This window comes from Pterocles gutturalis, unplaced genomic scaffold (genome assembly GCF_000699245.1).
Source record: "Pterocles gutturalis isolate BGI_N339 unplaced genomic scaffold, ASM69924v1 scaffold27482, whole genome shotgun sequence".
NCBI classification, from domain to species: Eukaryota; Metazoa; Chordata; class Aves; order Pterocliformes; family Pteroclidae; genus Pterocles; species Pterocles gutturalis.
The window spans coordinates 25,052-45,706 of record NW_010113610.1 but is presented as its reverse complement, the minus strand read 5'-3'; the positions used below and the strand labels follow the sequence as shown (position 1 = coordinate 45,706).

The 20,655-nt window shown below is 41.3% G+C and overlaps 1 protein-coding gene across 1 annotated transcript in view; it reads left to right on the top strand.

Annotated features, from left to right (window-relative positions):
• Positions 1–20,655, top strand: part of VPRBP (Vpr (HIV-1) binding protein) — a 43,222-nt gene that overhangs the window by 5,597 nt on the left and 16,970 nt on the right. The window contains exons 3-20 of the mRNA XM_010074574.1: positions 34–107; positions 978–1,091; positions 1,843–1,980; positions 2,166–2,669; positions 3,886–3,987; positions 5,211–5,369; positions 7,610–7,789; positions 8,663–8,872; positions 10,032–10,201; positions 11,978–12,102; positions 13,189–14,449; positions 15,222–15,420; positions 15,812–15,894; positions 16,282–16,366; positions 17,252–17,485; positions 18,030–18,123; positions 18,601–18,705; positions 19,521–19,594. Of these exons, the coding sequence (XP_010072876.1) occupies positions 34–107; positions 978–1,091; positions 1,843–1,980; positions 2,166–2,669; positions 3,886–3,987; positions 5,211–5,369; positions 7,610–7,789; positions 8,663–8,872; positions 10,032–10,201; positions 11,978–12,102; positions 13,189–14,449; positions 15,222–15,420; positions 15,812–15,894; positions 16,282–16,366; positions 17,252–17,485; positions 18,030–18,123; positions 18,601–18,705; positions 19,521–19,594 (3,911 nt within the window). The remainder of the gene's footprint in view (positions 1–33; positions 108–977; positions 1,092–1,842; positions 1,981–2,165; positions 2,670–3,885; positions 3,988–5,210; positions 5,370–7,609; positions 7,790–8,662; positions 8,873–10,031; positions 10,202–11,977; positions 12,103–13,188; positions 14,450–15,221; positions 15,421–15,811; positions 15,895–16,281; positions 16,367–17,251; positions 17,486–18,029; positions 18,124–18,600; positions 18,706–19,520; positions 19,595–20,655) is intronic.

Below are 20,655 nucleotides of genomic sequence, written 5' to 3'. Positions count from 1 at the left end.
TGGTAGATAAGTCTTTTCCTGTTTCTTCCACAGGTCGAGCAGACCCCGAGTGCATGCTTGGTCACTTACTGAGGATACTTTTCAAGAATGATGATTTCATGAATGCGGTAGGTTTGCTCTGAGAACTGTATCTATCAATTCCTGACACCTTCTTATGGTTTTTGTTTACTCTGTGCTGGTTGACCTCAGTACTTATGCTTGTTTAATATTTGTTTTACTGGTGGACTATCTCTTCCATAGCAGTGGTTTTTAAAGTGGGTTGAAGTGCAACGTGAATACAGCTCCTCTAATCCATGTTTAAAACCATAATTAATTTCTGTGATGGAAATTAATACCACTAATTCCAGTGCCTTGACTCTGAATACTTGAAAATGCTGGACTGCCTGTAAGAGTAGAGGAGTATATCGGCTCTAGAAGACTCGGGCAGAGAATTAGGAGGCAAGACTGTCTGGCTTTCCTCTTGCATTGCTATACTCTAACATGAGTTAACAGCTGGAATTTTTTGTTGCAGTCACCTCCCTGCAAGCACCTGCATCAGTATACATTGCTGTAAGGATTCTGGCAGATTGCTTGCATGTAGCTTTCTGTCTTAAACTGCAAGCAATAAGCAGACATAGATGTCATTAAAAATGTGCATTTTTTATGTTAATTTTTTTCAGCTATTACCTTTTCATACTTGCTGTGTTACTGAACTGTAGTTGTTTGGGGGGGGGGCATTGTCTTTATGAATCAGTTCAAGGTAGATATTTAGCCAATGAACAACAGATCAGAGGGGAATTCTGTTTCTCTGAGAAGTAATTTCAACTTCTGAGGCACTGGAGGGAGCAGGTTAAAGGCTAGTTGTCTTTAGATCCAGAGCGTACATACTGACATATCTTTCTTTATTGCTTTTGTGCTGTGGGAGTTGTGAGGCTTTCACTGCACTGGTTTTGGTCAGAGTTGAATTTCAAACCAATGCTGTTCCTGATCTTCTCTAGCTAGTGAATGCTTATGTGATGACAAGCAGAGAACCTCCCTTAAACACTGCTGCCTGCCGACTTCTTCTGGATATCATGCCGGGACTGGAAACAGCTGTTGTCTTTCAGGAAAAGGTATCATCTACACTAAGGCTTGGTTTTTAAGCTTGGTGTATTATGTATTCCAATAGTTCTTCCCACAGGAGAAACCAGTAAAAAGCCATATTGAAATCCTGTCTCTGGGAGACGATCTGTTTGATCTTACTAATGGTTTGGGGCTTTTTGATGTTGGCTTGTTCAAGTGATCAAATCTTGGGTATTTTCCAGATTGTAAGGTGTAACGGTTGGTGAGTAGTCATTAGTGTAAAAAATTCCTCTGGCACCAGGTAGCCTGCTTATTTAAGTGACTTCAATTTAGCCCTAGTGAACTTTTAGTGAAATGTAAGAAATTTAGCCAAATTCCATTCTATTTGGTTTAAGTTCAACTTGGCTTCTTTGAAATCTGCTAAATTACTGGAGATTTATATTAGTGAAACTGACAGGAGCTTTGGGCTTGTTTGTTTTGACTAATCAATTTATACCTGTAGTGTTTTGCTACTTCCTAGACAGTAGGTTGACTGGCCACTTCAGAAGATTTTTGCAGGTATGCAAGTCCTGATTCCAAATATCTGATGCCTGGGAATAGTCTTATGCAACTTAAAATGTTAGATTTATTTCTTTTTTCTGGTTCCACATATTTTTGATTTGTTACATGATTGGTAGGAAATGTAGCCTGGTCATTACTAGAGATAGGGAGAATTGTTACCAACAGATGCTTTTACTGGAACTGAGAAGTTAAAAATGAGATATAACTGTTGGAATTGCTTTCTTATTTTCTTCATTCTAGGAAGGCATAGTAGAAAATCTCTTTAAGTGGGCTCGAGAGGCTGATCAGCCACTAAGGACATATGCAACGGGGCTCTTAGGAGGAGCTATGGAAAACCAAGATATTGCTGCGAATTACAGGGATGAGAACTCACAACTGGTAATGATCTCTCGATCACTTTCCTTTTTTAGAAGGCAGGTACCTTAACCTTTTTTTTTTAAATTGTTATTTGACACTTTATGCTGTGGAGTTGATTATATGGTAAGAACAAAAAACACAGCCTACGTGAGTTGCATGATCAAAGAAATAAATGTATTTTCATGTATTCTTCTTTTCTGAAACAGGTGGCTTTGGTGCTTCGACGGCTACGAGAGCTACAGGTTACTGAAATGACCACAAAACAAGAAAACAAGCGTCCCAGTCCTCGGAAAGTGCCATCAGATCCTCTGCTGCCTCTAGATGAAGAGGCTGTGGATATGGATTATGGGGAGATGGCAGTAGATGGAGAGCAAGAGGAAGTTTCTGGGGATATGGAGATCTCCTTTCATCTTGATTCAAGTCACAAGACCAGTAGCAGAGTAAACTCTGCTACAAAGCTAGATGATGGGGGATTGAGAAAAGGCAAATCAGGAAAACAGCATGAAAGAGATGGCTTCCGGAAGGCCAAGCAAAAATTGGGCTTCTCTACTTCAGAACCAGAGCGGATGTTTGTGGAACTGTCCAACAGCAGCTGGTCAGAAATGTCCCCATGGGTGATTGGCACTAATTATACGCTTTACCCTTTGACTCCCGCCATAGAGCAGAGGCTAATTCTTCAGTACCTGACTCCCTTAGGGGAGTACCAAGAGGTGAGCATATGAAGGTGGGAGGAAGCACTCTGTTCTTGAATTCTCTTGACAAAACCATGAGTGGTATTGTGGGGAAAAATTTGCAAACTGTTATATCGCTCTCTGATGCTTCCTGATATGCTTAAGATCCATAACCTTTCCTGAGTTGTTTATGGCTTTCAAATTGATGAAGTCATTAGTTTTGGTATTACCTGGTAGGTAACACTCAAAACTAAACCTAGCAGGTATGTGGTCTAGTAGTTGGAGCATGACACTAGGAATTTTAATCCTGGTTTCTGTGAAGTTTGGTGATTGGTTATATGACACAGGGCAAGTCACTTTGTTTGAAATACAGACATTTTTCCTGTTTCCTCTGGAGTGTGTGGTAGACTCCCACAATTAGAAGTCTGAGGAAATAATGAACTTGAAATTCAGAATGAAATGGTTTGTGTAGCCTCTGCAGTAGTTCTGATGAGAAATGGCAGTGCCCATGTTATGCAGGTGCTTTTGAGAGCTGTTGTTACTTAAATGGATGAAGTAGTTGGGCAGTGTCAGATCTACCAAAGTGTGTTGCCTTTTTCCTTTTTTTAACCATAAAACTCAAGTTACCATAGGTCTGTAGGCCACCTTTATCTCTGTTTAATCTTTTTTCAGGTGGTTTAACTTAATTTGAAATAGAACAAAGCAACACAGTTTTTGCTTTGTGATATATGTTGTGTGTGTGCACATGTGTGCCTTGCTTCTGTGAGAGCCAAAGCAACCATTATCCCTCTAACCCTGCATGCTGACTGGATCACTTCATATGCTGACTGTAATAGGATATAAAAATAGGAATAAATACTATAAAGCTGTTACAGAAAGAATTGTGCAAAGGGTTTTGGTTTGTTGCCCTGCTCTCCTGTTTTTTCTGTTCAGTTGGGTAGTTGTCTTTGCACAGATGGAAAGTGGAACCTATCGCCAGGGTGGTATCTGTGTGGATTTGCCATAGCCGCACTTGAAGGAGAGTCTTAAGATTTCCGTGTGGCAGCTGTCATGCACCTTGCTGCAGTCAGCAGATGTATTACAAGAGGTCTGTTAACCTTTATTGCTTCCTATGGATGGAGCTGGTTACCACTGACCTCTCATAACAGGTATCTGCCAATAGGGGAAAACTGGGGGTTTGAGAGAGTGGAAAAGAAAACAGAGCTTGTATTTCCTATGAAACGTTCAGCCCATGTCCCATTTTTATTTTTCTCAGCTACTACCCATCTTTATGCAACTGGGATCAAGGGAGCTGATGATGTACTACATCGATTTGAAGCGAACCAATGATGTGCTGCTCACTTTTGAAGCCCTTAAGGTAAACTACTTTCATAATGCATAAACTGTACCATAAACATTGTAAAAGCATTGAATACATGTCTGCTGCATGCGTCAAAAGGCAAATGCTCACCTTCTTTAGGCTTGTGTATCTTGCAGGATTCCCTGGGATTGGAATTGGCTTTCATTCAGCTTGAATGCATTGTGGTTTTGTTTTTCTAACTCTGAAGAATTTAAAAAAAAAAGAAAAAGAAAGGGGAGAGAGGGTAAAAAGGTCTTACTTTTGCAGGAAGTACCATCAATTTCACCTGACATCTGCCTATCTGAACATGATAAAAATTCCTTTTTCTGTCAAACGCTTGTGTTCCTGCTATCTTTAGATGGCATCATTCCTGAGTTGTTCCACTGTCTGTCATCTCCAGGGACATTTGTAAGGAGTAAAAAGTGTAACCATCTTACTCCCAGAAGCCCTGGCATGACATTTCTGAGCTTAATGTTTGAAGTAGTTTTGTGTGAGTAGTCTTTAGGTTACCTCCCTGAGGTACAAACCCACACAAAATAACCTTCGTCAAGCAAATCCTGCAGTGCAGCGGCACAAGTGATATTTTTCTGTGCATTCTTTCCCTCTTTCACAGTAACTTCTCTGCCTCTGGTCCTCAAGTATCATCTTTCTCTCCATTTCATTGTCATTTGTCTGACAATTTATTTCCAAGGAGCAGTGTTTCTACAAAAGGTGTGGGTTACCTCGGTTGGGAGTGGGCTGAGGTTTACAATGGTTCTTACTGTTTCCTCTAAGGTGTGGGTAATACAGAAGACAAAGTAGTAAACTTCAGTGCAGCTGCAGACTTCAGTTTTAACAATAGCCTTTAAACTGAATTTTATAAAATTTTTCTTGCCAGTAATATGTCATATGTAAAGTGTGAATGCAAATTTAAATATGTCTTAGTGATAATAGATGGTGACTTAATATGAAAAGAACAGGAAGACTCTAGGTGGCCTACTGGATAATTTCTGAGTTGCTCTGCTCTTCTATTTCTTTTGCAAGATGCGTAAAACACAGTGATAGTGACATTTTATTTTTGCATTTGTCATTGAGATAAATATTCTATTCTGAAGTTAAATAGAATGGGAGGAGGAAATAAGGTGGACAAAGCACGAAGTGCTTGTTTTTTCTGACATCTGTTTTTCTGTGGGGCAGGGTAGGGAATGGACTTGATGACAGTTTGAAGAGTTCCAGTCTAATCGGCTTTTGTCCTTCCTTAGCATTTGGCGTCATTGCTGCTGCACAACAAGTTTGCAACGGAGTTTGTTGCTCATGGAGGAGTACAAAAGTTGCTGGAGATTCCTCGTCCTTCCATGGCAGCAACAGGGGTCTCTATGTGCTTATATTATTTGTCTTACAATCAAGATGCCATGGAGAGGGTAAGAAGCATTCTTTTACTGTAACTGCAGTGATTCCCATAATTTCTTAGTATTTCTACCTGTGTTCAAACAGTGAATAAACATCTCCTAAGCTAAAAAGCAAATTTATATAGAAGACTTTGGTATGTGCAGAGGAAATAGGAAATATATGAATAATGGTGTATTTGGGTGTTTGGTTTCAAGTGTGTGGATTTCAGTTCCTAGGGAATTAACTGAAGACCTCTCTCTTGTTGGCCTTGTCTCAATACTTTCGTTACCTTTTTCATCCTATTATTTTTCCCTCAAAAAAACAAACAAAAAGCCTCCTCCGTTCTCCTTTGTTTTTCCTTTCACATCTGTTCCAATGGACTCCTATATCTGAGATTGTTATTTAACATGCACAGTCCCAGTGTGGATAGCTTCAGTGTTACATAGTACCTCACTCAGATTCCAGACAGCAGCGCAACTTCTGTGGTGGTGCAGCAGAAGACCAACGCAGGTCTGGTCTGCATTGTGCAGAAAATAAAGTTAAATGACACTAAGGGTTCTCTGTGGCCTGAGCTTATAAATATTGAAGCAGCTGATCATGAAGGTAAAGTTCCTCACCTTGTATTTTAAAACAGAAAAAAATTCTTAAAATAAATCCTCCTCTCAGTTCAGTCAGTAGTGTTCCTCCAGCAAGCATCCCTTCAGACAGGTTGATCTGGCAGTCCACCCTTAAGCTTCACTTTCCCAGGTACTTCAAATAGTGATTCTCTTTCCTTTTTTATTTTCTGTACTGGCAGTAGCACTGCATGCTGAACCAGGTCTATGAACTTATACAGTTTATTCTAAAGTTGCTACCATGCCAAGAAAAAAAAAATTTGCATTCAGCTTGTGAGCTTTAGTACTGGTGTATGGGAGTGTCCTGCTCCCGAGATTCATTCAGAGCAACTGCAGAGTTGTAGCCTTAAGCCTTCCAATTCTGCTCTGCTTTGAGTGATGGCTTTTGATTCGTGGCCTGTCTCTGGCATTGTCTAGTTGTTTTTTGGTTTTGCTTTTTTCCAGATGAAAATGGAAACTGTACATGTCTGCTTATTCTTTCCTAGTTTTTGATGCAGTCTGAATGTGTGTTGTGATTTAACATGCTTAAGACTCCTGAGCACACAGAGGCTGGACTGGTAGTGGTTGTTTAAGGCTGTACCTGTATGGATTCTGCTGGCATTTGTGTTCTGTAGGCATTTGTATGAGCGAGTTCAAAAACCTTTTGGTAATCATGGTTGATCAGGGCTGTCTGTGTCCTCTATTACGTATCCCTTATGAGGACAAGCAGGGCAAAATGGATATAATGTTCCTTCCACTTCTTTTTGCCTGTTATGGTGGAAAGATGGACCCTGGCTGCGTATGACCTGCATCTGAACTGTGTCACGAGAAAACTCTCTGCACTCCTTTTTCCTTAATTTATTTTTCCCCTGATTCTACTTGCTGCTTGCATGGTTGTTCAAAAGGAAAACCAAAAGCCATGACACGGTGCTGCATGAGGGTTCCTTCTGCTTGACATCCTTGGGCCGTATCGTAAAATGATGCAGCTGTTTTGTAGTGACATTGTCTTATTTGCCAGATGTTATCCCTGATATGTACACATACCAGGTAGAACAGGTTTCTGTGGTACATTCCTCTCTTGTCTTTGGATTTAAGAGGAAGCCAGTTTCAAGGGGCAGTCTCTTGTCACTTAGACCTGAGGCTTGGCACAGACTTGGGGTGGAAGCAAGGCTGGAGCTGGTAGCACTGTATTCTCTGAATATGTCCAACACCAGCAAAGAGATGAAAAGCATCTGCTAACTACTTGGCAGATAGCAGCTGCTGCCAGTGCTTCAGCTCTCTGTGCTGTCCCTCGTGGTGCTGACCCTGGCAGAGGGTTCCAGGTTCCTCACTGGAAGCTCACAAACATGTGCAAAAGAGCAGCTCTGAGCACAGCCCCTGCCTCCAAGATGTGCAGGCCATGAGAAGGGAAAAAAGACCAGCTCAGTTGTCTGGGAATGGGCCACTTGCTAGTCCTACATTGCCACATCATTGCCTTTATTAGACTCACTGGGGCTTCCTTTTACTTACCTGGAAATGAGACTTTTTATTTCATGTCTCAAATGTCCCAAGTCAAGCTGGGAGTAACTGATATTTGTCTTCTGTTTGTTTGCCCCTCAAAGAACCTTCATTCTCCTTGGACAAATTCTCTTCAGTAGTCTGTTTGAAGTCCTTCTCAAGAATGTTCTTTTGCTTTCTAGGTGTGCATGCACCCCCATAATGTGCTTTCAGATGTAGTAAACTACACCTTATGGCTGATGGAGTGCTCCCATGCCTCAGGCTGCTGCCACGCTACCATGTTCTTCTCCATTTGCTTCTCCTTCCGTGCTGTCCTGGAGCTCTTTGACAGGCATGATGGCCTTCGACGTCTGGTTAACCTGGTAAGGCTCATAGTTTTCTGTGGTGAACAGGGTTTTAGTGTCAGATTTTGCAGCCTTTACAGTGCAACTGTGAAGAATTCTGTTAGTTTTTGTTTGTTTGTTTGTTGGTTTTTTTTTTTTTTCTCCTGAATTCCCAAGAGATGGAGATGTGGGGTGAGTTTTCTAAGCAATAGAGATACGTATCCTTTCATCTTTGTTGTTTTTCTTATTATGATTATGGTTGTCCAGAGACTTGCTACCCTTTGAGAGCTTTTTGGTGCAACTCTTGGGTTAACAGCTCTTACTCAAGCAGTGGTGGCTTAGTGGTAGTTAAAATGTGTCCATTCCACATAGGTGTGGTGTTGCCATTCACCCTTTTGGATGCAGGTCCATCCAGCTGTGTTGCAGGAGAGGCACAGCTGTGTTTGTGCTGTGGTAGTCACTCTGCCTTATGAGCACAGATTATCCTGTTCATGTACAAAAGCTGGTACGTCTGCATGGTGTTGCTGTGCAGCCCTCGTAGCTTGAGTTGAGAGGGATGTCAACGCCGCAGGGTGTAAGCACGCTTTGTGTTGTGTAATATGATGTCTAATAGTGTTAGGCACATTGTTGCCTGCAGATCTACATTGATGTCACTTCTGGATTTCTTTCTTCATAGACAGTGAAGGAGGGGGAATGGTTCTTTTTAGACTTAACTTTTTATCCATGCAGACAGCCTTTTCTGCTCAGACAGGTCTCGTCACTTCTCAGAGAGTGTGCTTGTATGTCTTGTATAGCAAAGTCAGTTTGTTTAAGTGTAGTACAAGTGCAGCTTAGAATTGTAGGTGCTTTTTTATGCTGAAGAATGAGCTGATTAAACTTTTTTATTTTTTCCTACCCAACCTCCTTCTGAAGATAAGCACTCTTGAGATCTTAAACCTGGAAGACCAAGGAGCTCTCCTGAGTGATGATGAGATCTTTGCCAGTCGCCAGACTGGGAAACACACCTGCATGGCCTTGCGTAGATACTTCGAGGCTCACCTTGCTATCAAACTTGAACAGGTGAAGCAGTCACTCCAGCGCACTGAAGGTGGTATTCTGGTCCATCCGCAGCCCCCCTACAAGGTGAGCAGCATGTTGCAGGCTTTTAACGTGGTTACTGTGTTTTTCAAGCTAATCCAAGCTGCAGGAATATGTGGGTGTTTTAGGAAGCCAGTGGAATTACTAGCAGTGTGCTATTTATAGGGATAGGGATTTTTTATTTGTACTTTTTTCCTGCCTTGTGGAATGAAACTGCAATAGAAAAATACAGAAGAGCCTTTGAGGTTCATCTGAACTGCATTTGATTAAGGTTCCTGCTCATCTGCTTTGGTTCCCCTTCCATCTCTCAAAAAGGTAGGTAAAAGGCAGGTTATTTTTGATACTTGTGGGTTTTTCTATGCTTTTAATCTCTGAAAGGACAAATCTCGATGTATGGAAACGTGCATAATGTTGAAAAACTTGGAAATAAGTTTGATTTGATAATGACACGTGAAATGTGTCTTTTAGACACCATAGTTTTTAGGAATGCCCTGGGAGATTCTTGTGTTGGTCATGGTTTTTTTTCCTACTTTCTCCCTGCAAAGGAATTTTTTTTAAAAAACTGAATTTTATGGCTGCTTGTTTTGAGGGTGCATTCACCTATGGTTTCTGATTTGATTTATGAAGGCTTTCTAGAACAGCTGAAATAAGAAAACATGCAGGTGTTTTTGCTTCTGCAGAAATAACTTATTTTCAGTAACTAAAGAAATGTGTATATGCGGTTGCCTTCTTGTGTATTTAAAAAAAATGTATTGAAAGGCAAGCTTGTTAGGAGTTTCCTTTTTTCTTTAGTATGCTTTGTAGCTGGAGCTTAGAAACTGTAACTGAATTTTTTTTTTCAACCTTTTTAAATACTTTAGCATAAATTTATTTAGAATGATGGTCTAGTAATGACTAGATTAGTAGCTTAAAAGCAGAGTAGAATTTTAATGTAACGTGACTTTTTTCTTCTTAAGCCTTTTGGGACTGCAAAGAAACTTAAAGGATATTATTCTTAAGCTTATTGTATATTATAGTGAAAATTGCTGTGTTCTTTTATAGCTAGGGAATAAAACAGAAAGTAAATACTTAGTCAGCAAGAAACCGTGGTAGTCTAATCTTTGTGAATGCAGTTTTCAGTTAAATCCCAGCAGTGGGGGGTGTGATGTGCAAGTTTGTAACCCTTGTGATCTCTTTGTAATGCTTCCAACTTGCTTTCCTGCAGGCATGTTCATATACTCATGAGCAGATTGTAGAGATGATGGAGTTCCTGATTGAGTATGGTCCAGCACAGCTTTATTGGGAGCCGGCAGAGGTTTTTCTCAAATTGTCTTGTGTCCAACTCATGCTTCAGCTCATTTCAATAGCATGCAACTGGAAGACGTACTATGCAAGGTGAGCTGTTTGCTGTAGTACTGTATTTTAGTGCAGTAAGCTGTGACTCTTGGGCAGGACATTACATTTCTAGATTTTCTACCTTTCTGATCACATTTAAAACAGGCACATACTGGTTAGTGCTGTTAGGGCCTGTGCTGTGGCTAAACAGTGCTTATGAAAGTTAACACCATGGAAAGCAGGACTGAAATCTTGAGGTAGAGAGAGCAATGTAATGAGATTTCTGAAGAGCCAAAATGCCTCAGGCCTTTGATTTCAGAGAAATCAGCGTCATAGTGGAGCTTAATCACAATCCTGTACCACTTTCTATTTGTCTCAAAATGTGTTTACCTTTTTGTTAGAGACAGGTTAGAAAACCTTCAAAGTAGAGGGTGAAACCAAGACAAATCTTAATCGTGGAAAAAGGTGGAGTATCTCTTTGGATGTAGTAAGCTTAGCTGACTCCAGAGAGGATACTGTGTATCACTTTGTTCATTTTGTTGGTATTTCAAGTTTACTGAGCAGATGTAGCTGTGCAAAGGAGTTGTGTGAGTATGCAACAAGCCAGCATTTGAGAGAGGAGAAAGACTGAAGATTGTTACTGTGTGTTGCTCGGGTTCCTGTCCCTAGATGATACGCCACCAGCTGTTAAACTCAGCATGTTGGTAGAGGGGCTCACCTTGTGATGCCACATTTAAGTTTCTTCCATGTCTTGGCCACAGACCAGCTGTGGGGGTACCATGATATTCTGTTATCTTTCTATGGCACCTCTTCGCTCCGCCTTCCCACCTGAAAAAAAATGTGCAGTGTTCTTACTGTAGCAAAAGAAAGGGAACTGCTGCCAGGCAGTTAGGATACTATTAGGATCCTGTCCCCAGTTCAAAAGGAGGATGAGTGCAAAGTTCCAGTCTCTGTTTATCTTGATGGCCATCTGCTCCCCAGACTGAAGCTGTAGTCCTCTCTAGAGATGTGTTCAGTGGTGGGTAACCACTATAACTAGTTGTCATCAGCTGTATTCTTGTCACCAGGACTCCCTCCTTCTTATTGCTGCTCCCTGCAGGAGCTCCTTGCCTACCTTAACTTGAAAGAACTTTGAAATCTGTTTTGCTTCTGCAATCCCCCACCTCCCTCCCTCTCTCTCAGGTTGCACTCTCCTGGGTAGTTGCTGTTCTGCTGTTTCTTACTCTCTGCAGCTGTTTCCTAATTGCTACCTGGGTTAACTCCTACCTTTCCATACAGGCTTATAAACCTTCCCCCCCTTTTCTTGTTTTGTTCTTCTCTTCCACCTCTTGCTTAGCAGCCCCTTTCATCTGCCATACACCTGTGTTTCTCTTATACTGGTGCCTGAGTTGATGCCTTTTTTCTTGTCAGAATTGTCTGTGTTACTGCTAAACGATTTCACTTCACTTCAGAAAAACTTCCTTTCCAATTGACAGGTAACAGTGTTTTAGACAGCAGTGTTTCTCAACTAAGATACAGAGTTACATTAGCTTAATTTAGAATGCTTTTGTGGTCAAGTCTTGTTTTTATAAATACAAAACTACAGTAATTTTAGGAGCCTGTGGGCAGGGTAGGATAAATGTTGACAGACTGCAGGCAGTGGTGTGCATGGGAGCACTGCCTTCTGTGGACACCAGCACTTCAAAAGTGGGACATTCTAAAATCAAAAGGCACCATCAAATACATCAGATGTGACTGATTTACTCCTATTTGTTGGAGTAGAGTGAATACCATTTTATGTTATTGAAACAATTCTGTAGTACACCTCTCAGAAGTTCTTCTGTTGTTGTCTTCCAGGAATGACACAGTGCGATATGCTTTGGATGTACTAGCCATCCTGACTGTGGTTCCTAAAATCCAGTTGCAGCTGGCAGAACCTGTGGATGTGTTAGATGAAGCTGGATCCACTGTTTCCACTGTGGGTAAGCTGAGTATGGTCTTATGACTTACACACTTTTCAATTGTCTTGTGCTATGTGGCTTTTCAGTTGGCTGTTTCTCACCTACAGTGAGACAAGGGTTAAAATAATTCAGAGTTATTGTCAGAGATGCAAATGGGAGAGTAGACTGTGGTTAGAATTGTGTCATGATTAGCACTGTGGTTGGATTACAAATTTGAAGGCATAGTGTTTGGCTTGCACTTGTTTTCAGGAGCTCATTAAATGCAGATAGAGGCAAATCCACTTTTGCAATGGGACTATTAGGTTATGGGGTAATGGGGTAATGCATTTGAGAATATGGGAGAGGAGCAATTATTGCTATCTATTTGAGTTATGCTCTGGCTACCTGCAGATTCAGTATGCAAATGAATGAGATGTGCCTGGATCAGATCTAAGACTTATGCATTAAATGGAGTGTGACTTTATTTTTCTGTTCTTAAAAAAAAAAAAAGGCAAGCAGAGTACTAGATATAGGCAAAAGATAATTTCTTTTGCACAAAACCTTTCTCTAGATGAAACCCCAGTTCTTTCTTGACTGATGGTTTTGATTCTCTGAAGGGGACAAGAAACTAACAGGAACTCTGTCTTGGGGTAAAAAAAACAAACACAAATTTTCATTTTTGCCTGACTCCCATTTGGAAGCTGTGATATAGTTTATATTTTTGTCTTCATAACATGGTTCCCTTCCTTCCTCTCTGTTTCCACTTTGTTAGTATTTATACAAGAGATTTGCTTTCTGCAATAAGAATCAGAGACATGCCCATGCATCTTTCCCCTGTGCCAGGTATCTCAGAGTTTGTGTTCCTAGGCCATGCCTGATCACCTTCTCTGAAAGACTGTTTGACTTTCTGGTTAGTGATGATGAAGTGGAGGAGCATCAGTGTAGGAAAACGTTTTGCCTAGGAGGTAGAAGTATATGTCTTACATTGGTTAGGAGGACTTCAGAAATTCCCAGAATGAAGAGAATTACCTATTTTTCTCAAATTTGATGGAGACTCCCTTACTTGTCTGATGAACTGTGTAAGGTACATTTTAGAGTACTAAAGAAACTATTTCTTTTCCTCACTAGGTATTAGTATCATCCTTGGAGTTGCTGAGGGTGAATTTTTCATCCACGATGCTGAGATTCAGAAATCAGCCCTTCAGATCATCATCAATTGTGTATGTGGCCCAGATAACCGGATCTCCAGTATCGGCAAATTCATCTCTGGAACTCCTCGGCGAAAGCTTCCTCAGGCCCCCAAGAGCAGTGAGCACACATTAGCAAAGATGTGGAATGTGGTACAGTCCAACAATGGCATCAAAGTGCTGCTGTCATTGCTGTCTATAAAGATGCCGATCACAGACGCAGATCAGATCCGAGCATTAGCCTGCAAAGCCTTGGTGGGGCTCTCGCGCAGCAGTACTGTCCGGCAGATTATCAGCAAGCTCCCCCTCTTCAGCAGCTGTCAAATTCAGCAGCTGATGAAAGAGCCGGTGCTTCAGGACAAGCGCAGCGAGCACGTGAAGTTCTGCAAATATGCTGCTGAGCTGATAGAGCGTGTCTCGGGGAAGCCGTTGCTGATTGGCACAGATGTCTCTCTGGCTCGGCTGCAGAAAGCAGATGTGGTGGCCCAGTCAAGGATCACGTTTCCTGAGAAGGAGCTGCTGCTTTTGATTCGGAACCATCTTATCTCTAAGGGCCTAGGAGAAACTGCATCTATCCTCACTAAAGAGGCTGACCTACCCATGACTGCAGCATCTCATTCATCTGCCTTCACCCCTGTTCCGGCTGCTGCCTCTCCTGTGACCCTGCCTCGCACTCCTCGCATAGCTAATGGCATCTCAGCCCGTTTGACTAGCCACACTTCTGTAGGTTCCACTGCCACCTCTGTCCATGCTCAGGCCAGGCCGTCTGCATCCCAGGGTCCACTTGCCCTTCCAGGCCCTTCTTATGCCAGCAACTCTCCTCTGATCGGCAGGATTAGCTTTGTCAGGGAGAGGCCATCTCCCTGCAACGGCAGAAAAATCAGAGTGTTGCGACAAAAATCGGACCATGGCGCCTACAGCCAGAGCCCAGCTATCAAAAAGCAGCTGGACAGACACCTTCCTTCCCCACCCACGCTGGACAGTATAATCACAGAGTATCTTAGGGAGCAGCACGCCCGCTGCAAGAACCCTGTTGCCACCTGTCCCCCTTTCTCTCTCTTTACTCCCCACCAGTGTCCTGAGCCAAAACAGAGGCGCCAAGCGCCAACTAACTTTACCTCACGGCTGACCCGCAGGGCAGCCTTTCCGAAGTATGGAGGGGTGGATGGTGGCTGCTTTGATAGACACCTTATATTTAGCAGGTAAGGAAGAAAAATGTTTCGTGATCCATCTCAGGATGTGCTCTGTGCCGCAAAGCCTTACCTGGATTCAGACTGTGCAGTCCCACAGCGGAGTATCCTTGGAAAGAAAAGTGCTTTAGTTCAACGGTGACAAGTGGGAGAGCCTTGAAAGGCATTTTTAGAAGTTTTTCTATTTTTCTTGTCCTTAGTATTGATCCTTGGTACATAAAACAATATTTTCAGTATCATATTCATTCATTAGCAGCATTGACTAATGAAGCTCATAGCTCTTTGTTCTCCTTTGGAAGGTAAGTATCTAACGCCAGTTTTACATGAGTGTGCCATAGCCTTGAGGATGGCTGGCTGACAGATCACTGTCACCTTGGGAAATTATAATGACAGGAGGTTATTTGGCTGATGTGCCATGACTCCTTGTGTTGAGTGTTTCAGAACTGTTAGAAAATGTTTAGCTAGCTATCTGTACTTATCCAGGTGACAGCATTATCTGTTTTCCATCAGTCCAACTTTGAGGATTAACTCCAAGTGCTTCAACCTAATGATGTGCTTTAACAGAAGTATGTAGTAGTGCGAAACAAACCCTGAAAAGTTGCAAACACTGTTGTAACATACTCCCTTGTGTGCTAGCCTTACAATTGACACTTATTTTGTCCTAGAAGAAAGCTATAACCAGTACCTACATTATTTTTAAGGACTGAATTTAATATCATCACAGCATTTCAGTTTTGCTTTTTTGCTGTCTTTCGGGTGACTGTTGTATTTCTACGTTCTCTAGGTTCCGTCCAATTTCTGTGTTCAGGGAAGCAAATGAGGACGAGAGTGGCTTTACCTGTTGTGCATTTTCTGCAAGAGAACGCTTCTTAATGCTGGGTACCTGCACGGGGCAGTTGAAACTCTATAATGTATTCAGTGGACAGGAAGAGGCCAGTTATAACTGCCATAACTCTGCCATCACGCACCTTGAGCCATCCAGGGTAAGTAATTAAAGACTGTTCTGAGTTTTAGAAGTTCTCACAGCCTAAGCCCTCATATGTTTTGGGCCTGTTTGGATATGTACATCTAAAATGCACCTACTGGCTGGCCTGCAATACCTGTCTTTAAAGTACTTGTAATAGTACTAATTACGTACTCTCTGTGAGTTTTACAATTATTTTTTTCTTCCCGAGATAATAGAGAAGATACACAGTGGCTGTGTGCCTTCATAAGTAATGAATATGTATGTCTGGAAGTGGAAAAATGCTTAAACTGACTAAGTATAAGTTCATCTTGTAAGTGTAAGTTAAAGTGTTCAGGTAAAATGGTAACCTCTGTTTTCCCTGGTATTCTTTTCCCTTCCTTCCGCTCTGCTCCCGTCTGGAAATACAGGATGGATCTTTATTGCTGACATCTGCTACGTGGAGCCAACCTCTGTCTGCATTGTGGGGAATGAAGTCTGTCTTTGATATGAAGTAGGTATACTCTGATGTAGCTGTGGGATACATTGCAGTTAGAAGAACCATTCAATAGAGGCAGAAACCCCAAGAACAAACTCTGTGAAAGAACAGCACAGCTCTCACAATGTCTCTTGTGGAAAAAAATTTAAAAATGTGCTCCCTTTCCTATGTTTAGTATCTTCCTTATTTTCTTTGGTACAGACAGCTTTGCTGAATTCTAACTAACAGTGGAGCATTTTGCCATTGTAGTATGCTATGGTCAATGGCGAAGGAAAGTCTTTTCTGCATTTTTACTTTTTCTGCGTTGTTGAAACCTCTGCTGGAGGTGTTGGGGTAGCGTGTGGTTCTCACAGGAAGTTTGAATCGGCAGTTCCTTGACTTCCTCACTGGCTCTGTCTACAGGCATTCCTTCCCTGATGACCACTATGTGGAGTTCAGCAAGCACTCTCAGGACAGGGTCATTGGCACAAAAGGAGACATTGCCCATGTAAGTACCAGTAAAGGTCATGGTTTTGAAGCTGTGACAAGAATATAAGTCTTGACGTGACGTTTATTAACAGATCTGGGTGCTGTGATGCTCTGTGTAACTAATGAACTGAGGCTTTAGAAGAAACCTTTGAAAGTGTCAGTAGCTTCTCCCTGTGTTGTTTAGGCAAACTATCCATTCCAGCCCTGTTTTTAACTTGGATTTATCTGGAAGTCAGATCAGTTTGTGTATTGTATTTATCTGGCAAACAGATTTGCTTTCCAATTCTAGAGAAAAAAAGCTAGGCTCTGAGGGATGTTACAGATCAAATTTATCTGAGAAGTTGGTCATAAATCCTTTGTATTAGTTAAAGCCCTTTTTATCTTTTTAGCTTCCAACAGTTTGTTGGGGTAAAGCTCAGAAAGTTGCCCTTCTGTGTAAATCCCAGGAATTTTAACTCGTTTTCTGTAGTTTCTGGGGTTTTTTTTCCTCACTGTATGCTTTGGAGTTTTTATGTTTGTAAATACCATTTGCTCTGAAAGCAGTTCCATTTCTGAAACAGTTTCTGGCTAAGTGGTACCATGTGACTGCAGCTTCCCAGCCCACTTTTCATAATGGGGTTAGTTTCTTTGGAACTAATCCCAATCGTGTTGAAATGTATCAGTGAACTGGCAGTAAGCTGAGTACTGGCCAAAATGTGTTTTGAGACTTGGTTCCAGCTGTGAAAAACTATTAAAGGACTGTCAGGAAGGGTTATCTTTGGAATGCTCTCACCTGGAATGAAAAAGCAAAATGGGAAATGGAGTGATTCAGGAAACTTATCTAGAAGGGGGAACATGGGGTGATCTTAGGCACAGGTACATTACAAATTGTGACTAATCTTTCTTTTTCTTTTTAATCTGAAAGATCTATGATATTCAGACTGGCAACAAGCTGTTGACTCTGTTTAACCCAGATCTTGCCAACAATTACAAGAAGAACTGTGCCACCTTTAACCCCACTGATGACCTTGTCCTAAATGATGGTGTTCTCTGGGATGTCAGATCGGCACAAGCCATCCACAAGTTTGACAAATTCAACATGACCATCAGTGGTGTTTTCCATCCCAATGGGCTAGAGGTTATAGTCAACACAGAAATTGTATCCTTTGGCCACTGTGGTAACTGATGCTCTGGGATGTAAAGAATTTGTATTTATAAATAAGTAGCTGTTTGCAGAAGCTGTATTAATGGTCTGCTGTGTTACAGGTTATGTATGGTAGCAACAGTTTTTGTCTGTGAATCAAATAAGCAGGGACAGACAGACAGCTGGCTAATTTATATCTAGATTCTGCCTCTGATATGGCCTAGAGGAAATAATACACAGAGAGACCAAGAGAGATTTTCTTTTCTAATATGCTCTGTGGTACCTCTGCTCTCTTCCCATCCCTTACCAAGATCAACCTTGAAGCTACTGCGGTAACCTCTCATGACTGGGAATGACGTCTTGAGCAAGAGCTTTTTCATTTTAACCACGTGGAAGGGGGTGTGATGCTGGAATCTGACTCTGGCTCTGTCCTATTTGCAAGAGGGTGGTAATGAGGTTTCTTGAACGCAATTAATCAGTTGTTTGCCACCATGTTGAAAAGGAAATGGAAACGGAAACTTTCAATTGTTTTTTGCTCCTTAACCTGTATTTTTTTCAGTGGGACCTCCGAACTTTCCATTTGTTACACACAGTGCCTGCACTGGATCAGTGTCGTGTGGTCTTCAACTATACCGGCACAGTTATGTATGGAGGTAGGACTTCTCTGTCTTGTATTACTCCCCTTGGTCAACTCTGGTTTGAGATAAGTAGATGCTTGTTCAGTGAAACTGGAAGCTTCAGAGTCTGTCTAATTCCAGGCCTTACTGGCATGTGTGAGCTGGCATTTTGTCAGGATGTTTATGCTACGTGTATTGCTGACAAAGACAGTTTTCTCTGACATCAGCAATATCACAACTCATTTGTGAGATTAAAAATCAACCTATTGAAAAAGAAAATGTGTGTAACAGCAAATTTGATTATGCTTAAGAAAATAATTTTGTCCTCTGTATTAAGTTTCAGTGATCTGCAGTATTTATTAATAGGCAGCTCTGGAAGAGTAGATATTAAATGGGTCTTGCCAAGCTATTAAATAAAAAGAAAATTCATGTCAGAGTCTGATTTCATTTAAGTTGATTAATGATAGTGATGAATGGAAGGGGGATTTGTGGAATAATCTTTCCTTGTATCAGCTATGTTGCAAGCAGATGATGAAGATGACCTTCTGGAGGAGAGAATGAGAAGTCCCTTTGGCTCTTCTTTCAGGACATTTAATGCAACTGATTATAAACCTATAGGTAAGAGAAGAGCAAATAGCATGGTCTGGAAGTTTGAAGGTTTATTGAAAGTTCTGCTTAGTAACATTCACTTTCTCCTCCCCTTTGCATGTATGGCAAAACAAGTTATGCTACAACCTGTTCAGATTAAAGCAGGAGAATTGGGTTTAACACTGAAATAGGTTCAAGTATCCTATCCTGTTCAGTGTGTGATTGCCTTACTTGCTACTGTTTAGCAGTTCTGGCTTTATTTTTCTTTCCTCTTGCTAAGTAGAGCATAATGTGAGATAGTAGGTCATTTGGCCAAGATGTCTATTTCAGGAAAGGCCTCCCCCCGCCCCTCCCCAGCCCCATTTTTTTTCCTTCTCCCAACAGCATTTCCACATGCTGGTAGTTCAAAGTGCTGTCAGTTTGATCTCCAGCTTGCAAAGCTCCTGCAGCTAAGCTAATTGCTGCTACGGATATAAACGAATGTGTCTTTTGCTATTGAAAGGAGACATGGCTCACAACTCAGTCCCTTAGTTGTCACCTATCCCGGAAGATTATCTGTTGTTTACTGTGCTTAGAGAAGCCAATAAATATATTATCAAGGGAGGAGGCACTGCGCAGAACAGGTTATGAACTTACTTGGCTATTTTTTAATCACAGTCTCCAACATTTCTATTCTTTATTACAGGTTGAATTAGTTACAAGTGTTAATTTCACTTTTATTACAGCTGTTTCTTGTGCCAACATTTTATTATCTGCTTTTAGACACATATTGTTAGATCTTTTCTGTCAGCGAGCATTGAGTAACATGCAGTTAACCACTGAGTTTGTTTTGTCATGTTTTACAGCTACTATAGATGTAAAGCGGAATATCTTTGACTTGTGCACAGACAGCAAGGACTGCTATCTGGCTGTCATTGAGGTAAAGGAGCTAAGAATAAACTCCAGTCTCTGTAGCTGTGGTTTGAGTACTATGCTTTTTGTTTCTTTTAAAAACCTTCAGAACTGATGAGTCTGGGGTTCCTACTGTTAAATTTATGTCCTAAGTGGTGGTGTTTTGATGATGGTAAAGACGCTGGTTGTTTTTTTTTGTTGTTGTCCACCCACAGTAGTCTTGTTTTTCTGCCTCTGATTCCTTAAACTTCCAAACACATTTGCCTCTCTTCTTCAAACACTTCCCACTTTAAAATGTACAGAGGTTTTCCTTCTCATAGGCTTAGAGGGAAATGTTTTTTTCCTGTGTATAGCAGTAATTTCCTATTAAAACTTCCACTATATCGAATAACTGGGAAATGCAGTCTTCCTAGGTCTTTCCATGGAGCTTATCTGTGAATCCCTCCTATTGTTCCTTTTTCACTTGCCTTCCTAGAAAAATCCCAGAAGCTAAGGTTTTGAAGCAAAAATTACTTCTGGTCTGTTAAGGGGGAAGTAAAATTAAACTAATGGGTCTTGAACCTGACTATATTAGTGTAGTGACTAGTTTAAAATCCCATCGACTTAATACTCTGAACCACTGATCCTCACAGACCAAAAAAAGTGAGTCAAGAATTTGTAGAAGGGCAAGCTTCATGTTTAACTATGGAAGTTAGAGTTGATAAGGTTGTGAGGCCAAGATGTGAGAATTTTCTTTTATAGGAGTCATTGGAAATGTTACTTCCTGGCGTGTGGCAGCAGTGGTTGCTGGGGTATCAGACTGCTGTCTGCTGGAACTGTTGCTGTATGACACCTTTTAGCATCCTCTCAAGGCATATGATTCAATGATATAGCAGAGAGGCAAATTTGAAAGGGAATAAGAACTAAACCAAAGCATGTTAAGGATCCAGTAAAGGTTTTGCTAACTTTGCTAGTAAGAGTATAACTTGTGGATGACAGAAGCAGAAAGTAGGTATTTACATCACTCCTGGGTTGGTCTTTAAGACTCGGTTTTAGTACTGCTGCTAGTAAATGGGACAGAAGGATTTTGGTAATGTTTCTGGAACTGAG